The sequence below is a fragment of the Dasypus novemcinctus genome, chromosome 27 (genome assembly GCF_030445035.2).
Source record: "Dasypus novemcinctus isolate mDasNov1 chromosome 27, mDasNov1.1.hap2, whole genome shotgun sequence".
Lineage (NCBI taxonomy): Eukaryota > Metazoa > Chordata > Mammalia > Cingulata > Dasypodidae > Dasypus > Dasypus novemcinctus.
This window is the reverse complement of record NC_080699.1, coordinates 671,546-680,307: the sequence shown is the minus strand read 5'-3', so window position 1 is coordinate 680,307 and position 8,762 is coordinate 671,546. Positions and strand designations below refer to the sequence as shown.

The following is an 8,762-nucleotide window of genomic DNA, read 5'->3' as shown; positions in this document are numbered from 1 at the left end:
AAGATTAAAAAGCAGTGGTCCTTGGGAAGCGGACCTGGCCCGATGGTTAGGGCGTCCGCCTACCACATGGGAGGTCCATGGTTCAAACCCCGGGCCTCCTTGACCCGTGTGGAGCTGGCCCATGTGCAGTGCTGATGCACGCAAGGAGTGCCCTGCCTCGTAGGGGAGCCCCACGTGCAAGGAGTGCGCTCCGTAAAGAGAGCTGCCTGGCATGAAAGAAAGTGGAGCCTGCCTAAGAATGGCGCCGCACACACGGAGACCTGACACAGCAAGATGATGCGCAGAAAGAAACGCAGATTCCCAGTGCCGCTGATAAGGATAGAAGCAGTCACAGAAGAACACACAGCGAATGGACACGGAGAGCAGACAACTCGGGGGAGGGGAAGGGCAAATAAATAATCTTTTTTTAAAAAAGCAGTGGTCCTTGGGTCCCCAAGAAAAGTATTTCATTGAGTAATAATTCCACATGGAATTATTTTAATTACAAAACCCTATTTTTAATTTAATTTAAAGCTTTCCCTCTAAGACCAGGAACAAGACAAGGATGCCCACTCTCACCACTGTTATTCAATATTGTACTAGAAGTTGTAGCCAGAGCAATTAGAAAATAACTAAAAGCCATCCAAATAGGAAAAGAGGAAGTAAAACTCTCACTACTGAATAAAAATCAGTAATGTTTCTGTACACAAGTATTGAACAATCTGAGAAGAAAATCAGGGGAAAAAATCCATTTACAATAGCAATAAAAAGATGGAAATATCTAGGAATCAGTTTAACCAAAGAAGTATAGGACCTATAGGCAGAAGACTGCAAAACACTGCTAAAAGAAATCAAAGAAGACTTAAACAAATGGAAAGACATTTTGTGTTCATGGATTGGAAGACTAAACATTGTGAAGATGTCAGTCCTACCCAAACCAACTTATATTAATAGATTCAATGCAATACTAATCAAAATCCCAACGGCCTACTTTACAGAAATTAGAAAAGGCAATTACCAAATTCATTTGGAAGGGAAAGTGCACCTGAATAGTCAAAAGCATTCTAAAAAAGAAAAGTGATGTGGGAGGAATTTCACTGTCTGACCTTGAAGAATACTACAATTCTGCAGTGGTCAAAACAGCATTGTATTGGGAGCAGATGTGGCTCAAGTGGTTGAGCTCCTGTCTCCCACATGGGAAGTCCCAGGTTTGGTTCCTCGTGCCTCCTGAAAAAAAAACAAGCAAAACAGATGAAGAAACCAACTCGGGAAAGCCAATGTGATTCAGTAGTTGCACGCCACTTTCCCACTTACAAGGTCCTGGGTTCAATCTCTGGCTCCCAGCACCTCAAAAAACAAAACAAAACAAAACTCAGCATGGTATTGGCATAAAGATAGACACATTGATCAGTGGAACAGAATAGTCCAGAAATAAACCCTCACCTCTATGGCCGACTGGATTTTTTTTAAGGAGGTATTAGGGATTAAAACCAGGACCTCATACATGGGTAGCAGGTGCTCAACAACAGAGCTACCTCTGCTCCCCGATGAGAGGTTTTTTTCCCATTTGTTTGTAGGAGGTACCAGGGATTAACTTCTGGATCTTGTACATAGGAAGCAGGTGCTCAATCACTTAAGCTACATTCACTCCCCCAACTTTTTTTTTTTTAGGAGGTACCAGGGATTGAACCTCGTACATGGGACCTCGTGCATGGGAAGCAGTTACTCTTATCACTGAGCTACATTGGTCTCCATCCCAACTGGTTCCTCCCTGCTGCCAGAAGTCTTCCTCATCTTTTTGCTTATTGTTTGCTCTTTGTCTTTTTCTCTTTAGGAGACACAGGGAACCAAACCTGGGACCTCCCATGTGGGAGGTGAGCACCCAACCACTGGAGCCACATCCGCTCCCAACTCGTTTTTTTTTTTTTTTAATTTATTTCAATTATTTATCCCCGCCTCCACAGCTTGCTTGCTATCTGCTCTCTGTGTCCATTTGCTGTGCACTCTTCTGTTTTTGCTTGTCTCCCTTTTTGTTGTGTCACCTTGCTGAGTCAGCTCCCCATGGAGCTTGTGGGCCGGCGGCATTCCGCGGAGTGCAGGCGAGCCTGCCTTCACAAGGAGGCCCCAGGATGCGAACCCAGGGCCTCCCATATGGGAGACAGGAGCCCAACTGATTGAGCCACAGCCGCTTCCCCCAACTGGTTTTTGACAAACTTACCAAGTCCATGTTAATAGGACAAAATATTATCTTCAAAAAATGGTGCCAGGAGAACGGCGGGATATCTATAACCAAGAGAATAAAAGAGAACCCCTCTCTCACTCCCTATACAAGAACCAACTCAAAATGGATCAAAGACCTAAACATAAAAAGGCAAGACCATAAAACTACTAGAAGAAAATATAGTGAAACCTATTCAAGACCTTGTGTGTGTGCTGGTTTCTTGGATCTTACACCCAAAGCACGATCAACAAAAAAGAAAACAGGGAAACGGACTTTGGCCCAGTGGTTAGGGCGTCCGTCTACCATATGGGAGGTCCGCGGTTCAAACCCCGGGCCTCCTTGACCCGTGTGGAGCTGCCCATGCGCAGTGCTGATGCGCGCAAGGAGTGCCGTGCCACGCAAGGGTGTCCCCCGCGTGCGGGAGCCCCACGCGCAAGGAGTGCGCCCGTGAGGAAAAGCCGCCCAGCGTGAAAAGAAAGTGCAGCCTGCCCAGGAATGGCGCCGCCCACACTTCCCATGCCGCTGACAACAACAGAAGCGGACAAAGAAACAAGACGCAGCAAATAGACACCGAGAACAGACAACCAGGGGAGGGGGGGGAATTAAATAAATAAATAAATATTAAAAAAAAAAAAAAAAAAAAAGAAAACAGATAAATGGGACCTCCTGAAAATTAAACACTTTTGCCTCTCAAAGGACTTTGCCAAAGGGTGAAATGACAGCCAACTCAATGAGAAAGACTATTTGGAGATCACATGTCCCGTGAGGGTTTAACATCCATACTATATAAAGAGATGCTAGAACTCAACAATAAAATACAAACTACCAGTATTAGTCACTTAAAGGGGCACTGATGCAAAATACCAGAAATCTGTTGGCTTTTATAAAGGGAATTTATTTGGGGTAAAAGCTTACAGTTACAAGGTTCTAGAGAGCCTAACTCAAGGTACCGTAAGAGATACTTCACCAAATGTCTATTGCCACGTGTTGAAGCAAGATGGCAGGCAATGTCTGTGAGGGCTCAGCCTTCCTCTTCCCTCTAAGACTCTATTGATCCAGCTTCTCCCTATCTCACCCAGTTTCTTTCCAAGCTCAGATGCTCTGGTCTCTCCACAAGATCAGCTGTAAACTATCAGGTAAATGGCTCAACTCTCTTCCTGGGGCCGCAGGATCCTTTTCTGGATCTATGGAGCTTTCTCACTTTTCTCGCATATCTGCTTCTATGTTCTTGATTGAGCATCTGTTTATATAGCATACCAAGGGGATTGGGACTCAACATTGCATGTCCTAATGATGTGGTCAAGTCAGAGCCCTAATCTTGATTTAATCAAGTAAACATAAAGCCTCTGACTTTAACACAGTCAAAGGATATCACACCCAGAGAAACAGACCAGTTTATAACATAATATCTCTTTTGGGAGTACATATACAATTTCAAACTGCCACACTACCCAATTAAAAGATGGGCAAAAGACTTGAATAGTTGTTTGTTCAAAGATGAAATACAAATGCCAAAAATACACATGAAAAAAATGTTCAGGATCACTAATGATTAGGGAAATGCAAATAAAAACTACAATGAGATAACATTTCACACCTATCAAAATGGATACTATTAAGACACAGAACTACAAGTGATAGAAAGGATGTGGAGATAAGAACACTTATTCACTGTTGGTGGGAATGCAGAATGGTACAGCCACTGTGGAGAACTGTTTGGCAGCTCTAAAGAAGTTGAATATAGGCTTGCCACGTGACCCGAAAATACCACTACTAGATATGTACCCAGATGAACTGAGAGCAGTGACACAGACATCTGCATACCAATGTTCATAGCAGTGTTATTCTCAATTGCCAAAAGGTGGAAACCCAGGTGTCCCTCAACCGAAGAATGGATTAACAAACTGTGGTGCATTCATACAATGGAATATTATGGAAGAAATGAAGGTAAAACATATGACAGCATGGATGAACCTAGAGGATATTGAGTGTAGCAAGCCAGACACAAAAGGACAAATACTGTATGACTGAGCTTCTATGAACTACATTGTGTAACATATTGTATGATTCCACTATAGGAAATGTAAATATAATAAATTTATATAGGAAAGTGGATTTGGCCCAACGGATAGAGCATCCGCCTACCACATGGGAGGTCCAGGGTTCAAACCCCAGGCCTCCTTGACCCGTGTGATAAGCTGGCCCATGCACAGTGCTGATGTGCGCCCTGCATAGGGGAGCCCCATGTGCAATGAGTGAGCCCTGTAAGGAGAGCCGCCCCGCGCGAAAGAAGTACAGCCTCCCCAGGAATGGGGCCGCACACACACGGAGAGCTGACACAGCAAAATGATGCAATAAAAAGAGACATGGATTCCCGGTGCCACTGACAAGAATACAGGCGGACACAGAAGAACATGCAGCAAATAGAGCAGACAATTGGGGGGAGAGGGACGTGGAAGGGGAGAGAAATTAAAAAATAAATTTATATAGATGAAATTAGATTGTGTAGGGCTGGGGAAGGCATGCTAAGAGGTGTGGAGTTTTACTTTTTGGAGTAATGAAATGGTTCTATAAAACTTGGTGCTTATTAAATAAATGTGCAAGAATAGCCAGAGATAGCAGCTATGTACAGCAGGGGACACAGAGTGAGCAGTAAAGAATTTTCCTGTTTATTTGTCTGCTTTTGTTTATTATTATTTGTTTGTAACTAGCCATGCTATTATATGGGTATGGCAGTGGTTGAAAGGGAAATTCTAAGGTCATGCATATTTCTAGAAGGATAGCTAAAAAATGTAACATGGAACTGGAAAGCATAGTAAACCCTCATGTGAACTATGGATATGGGTAATATTGCATATATTAGACTTCTTTAAAAACCTTTTTATTTAAAGATAAATAGATCAAAGACATTTTTTTAATTGAACAAAGGTATGTTAATGTTACGAGATGTTAATATCAGGCAAAAAAAAACCCAAAACCCTTTATACTCATTGAAAGAAACCAGACAGAAAGTACCACATATTGTATGATACCATTTATATAAAATGCAAATATAAATCAATTTATAAAGGTGTAATTAGATTAGTGCTATGTAGGGTTTGGGAAGGATAGAAGGACCGAGAGGTGACTGCTAAGAGGTGTGGCAGTTTTCTTTTTGAAGTAATGAAACTGTAAAAAATTTTTGGTGGTGAACATACAACACTGTGATTATATTAAAAGCCACTGAAGTATATTTTGGATAGACCATATGTTATATGAATACATCTCAATAAAACTTTATAAGGTGTGTAAAAAATAATAATATTTAGGACTTTATACACCCAGGAAATGTTATAAGAGACATCCAAAGTAGATAATCAAAATATATTTTTTGAAGATTTTATGTGCTTAGTACTAAAGAGCTCCTAGTGCTTCATGTTGATAGCTTTAGAGTTTATTTTTTGCTAATTATTATTACAGAAGAACAATGAGGAAAATTCCAACCAATACAATCAGTAGAAGACCCTAGTTTTATCTTTCAGGGAGAGCAAAAGTTAGGTTTAGTAAAAGCCTCACTTCAAAATTGTATTTCAATACTGTTTCCCTTCCCTCTCTTCTTCCAAATAGTAAAGTACAAACTGCTTCTAACTGGCAATCCAAACCACGGAGTAGTCATGACTAACCTATCTAGTTGCTATTATTTGTAAAGTGCAAACTTTTGATTGTGCCAACATTATCCAAGGGGGAAATTTGTCCCCCCAACTTGTTCCATTAAAATAAGTATATTCTACTTTCTAAAACTGATTTTTAAAGATTCAGTACCTATCAACATTTCAAACACCGCTCTCTAATTCCCAGAAATAATTCACATAGCAGTTGTGAAACTAATTTAAAAAGTTTAATAGTGTTATACAAATTTAAGATATTACTCTAAGATAGTAGGTATAATGACATAATTCCTGATCATATATATATTTAAGGTATAAATACAAGACTCATTTCGCAGATATTATAGAATAAAAAATGAATATCTCAATTATACATCTTTGTTCCCAGTAGTTTCTCTAAAATGGATTTACAAAATAATATAGAATATAATTCCAACATGTCTCTTCATTTTAGAGGTCTAAAAATAGTGGTTAAGAGTAAGATAATTTCCATTAGATTTTTTTTATGTTAGTATAAATCAATGAGCTTAATTTAAAAGATAATTTAAAAATTAATAGTTAATTGTTTCTTTCTCTAAATGAGTATCAGCTGATTTAATCTCGCCCAATTGAATGGGTTTCTTTGGGTTGGTCAATACGATAGAGAACCTCTGCAGGTAAGAAGTATCCAACATAGTCCACTGTATCTGGAGTAGTGTCATAATGGTAGTGTCCACCTTCTCCATGGTGACTAAAACAGTGAGTGTGCTCCAATCGCAAATCAAACCCCTAGGAAAAGAGACAAACCTTCACTTAGTACTCAAGTTATTTTGGACAGAATTTGTTAAAGGCAGAGCGAGATTTTTTTATCTATGTGACAATAGATTTATTTTACTTTTAAGGAAATATATTAACATAATTCAAAATTCAAAGAGTACAAAAGGATATTTTCAGTAAAATGTCTCATTCCATCTCTTGCCATTAATACTCATTTTCTTTCTCTGCAAGCAAATAATATAAGTAGTTGCTTATATATCAATATTTTACCTTTATTTTTACTCAAATGATAGCATTCTATACACACTGTGAGGCATACTGCGTTTTTTCATTTAACAATACAGCTTTGAGATCTTTGCACATCAGAACATAAAAGAACTTCCTCATTCTTTTATACCTACATGGCATTCCATTTTATGTACAAACCACTTTCCAAATGAAATTTAGATTATTTCTAATTCTTCTGCTACTATAATAATACTGTCATGAATAACCTTTTACATAAGTTATTTTACACATATACATATATTTTTAGATAAGTTTCTAAGCTTAGAACTACTGGATCAAAAGATAAGACTACTCATTATTTTGGTAGCTATTTGCTTTGAATTGGTTTATAGTATAATATGTCCTAAGAGTAAGCTTTTGAATAGTGTTATAATATAATGAACACCAAAGATTTGTATGGGAGATCTCAATCCTAGTTCTGATTTTACTATTTAATAACCTGATTTTAGGAGTCATTGCTTTCATTTTCTTGAAGGTAAAAAGTGCCCTGCCTAACTCATAGGGAGATTAGCCACCTGCTCCCTTATCTTCCAAAATAAATCTAGGGATTATTGTAGTTCTTAAAACAACACAAAAAGTGTCAATTCAAAAAGAATTCCCTAAAAAAAAAAAAAAATCAAGCACTGTCATTGCAGCATACTGCAATATAATAAAGACAGACTTACTGGGTCTCTGGAGACAAAAACTGGCAGACAAACCAAAGGAGCATTCATCTCGTAAAAACGCAACCATTTATTCACCTCTTCATCAGTGTTCAAAGGGCATGAAGAAAATTCTGGGGGCTACAAAAAAATTTCATCAATAGATAAATATATAGAACATTGCTGAGAATTAAAATTTTAAAATATATGCAATTTCATTAAGCTAAAAAATTTTAAGACATAGTCTAGTGGCTATTTTTAGCATCAAGAGACGTTACATACTCTAGTTTTCAAAAGAATACCCAATGGGTATAAGCTAAAGCTGATGAATAAATAAAGGAACGACAGTATTACTATCTTTTCTATTTTATACTTCTGTGAATATGTTCCCAGACTAATCTTGAATCTCATAAATGCTCCTGGTAGGAGAAATAAACAAAAAAAAGGTGTTTAAAAAAAAATTGGTAGAAGGAAAGCATACTTCAATCTTCCTCTGTTTTTACTGTTTCTTGAATTCAAATACATTTACAAATATAAATATATAGAATTATTCATGTTAATACTCTCCTGTTTGCTACTAAATGCATCTGATGAAATTATAAATAGCTGAAGGGAAAGAAAAAAAAGCTGAAGAATAAGGTTAACAGGCTTAAATCTCATCTAAATGAAATAGATATAGCAAGGAATTAGGTGCAAGAATGAAGTACTTCTAAGTACATTGAAACCAGTTGTTTTATTTGGATTAAAAATAAAATAAAATAACTTCTTGATCTGGAGGTCTGCAACATTATGATTCGGTTCCATTTCATTTGGTATTTACAAATAAATGTATCTGTAATTCTCTGTATTACTCTTTCTATGCAGGATCAGCTTGGCACTTAAAATTATTAAGACAAATGGCAGGGGAGGAATACTGGTGTGGAATGTTATTGACAGGGGACACATGGTTGGCAGGGAGTTCTACAGGGAATATATCCAGGGTACATAAAAATACTTGGATATTTTCAGTGGATACAATTAAAAACAACAACTGAGGGAGTGCTGAGTTCCTGGCCAGGGGAGCTCTATCACAGTCCCTAAAGGAACAGCAACAGTCCCCCAAGTGCAACGGCAAAGACCAAAAAAGAAGGAAGGTCCAACAATGAGCCCTTGATACTAATGACTATGCTTGTGAGCCTGTGCATCTGAAATAAGAACAAGGCCTAGAGCTGCAAGGTGCCTAAGAGTTAC

General features: G+C 38.3%; 1 protein-coding gene and 1 long non-coding RNA gene across 7 annotated transcripts in view; one reads left to right on the top strand and one right to left on the bottom strand.

Moving 5' to 3' along the window:
* Positions 1–8,762, top strand: part of LOC131276320 (uncharacterized) — a 37,207-nt gene that overhangs the window by 2,242 nt on the left and 26,203 nt on the right. The window lies entirely within an intron of this gene.
* The window catches only part of C27H11orf54 (chromosome 27 C11orf54 homolog), a 31,256-nt gene continuing 28,549 nt past the window's right edge, over positions 6,056–8,762 (bottom strand). For 3 of the 4 annotated variants that reach the window (XM_004475533.4, XM_071212301.1, XM_004475534.5), the window contains 2 exons: positions 7,557–7,673; positions 6,056–6,615 (listed from right to left, as the gene is read on the bottom strand). In XM_004475533.4, the coding sequence (XP_004475590.2) occupies positions 6,442–6,615; positions 7,557–7,673 (291 nt within the window). In that variant the 3' untranslated portion in view covers positions 6,056–6,441. The remainder of the gene's footprint in view (positions 6,616–7,556; positions 7,674–8,762) is intronic. The other variant, XM_071212300.1, reaches the window with a different exon arrangement.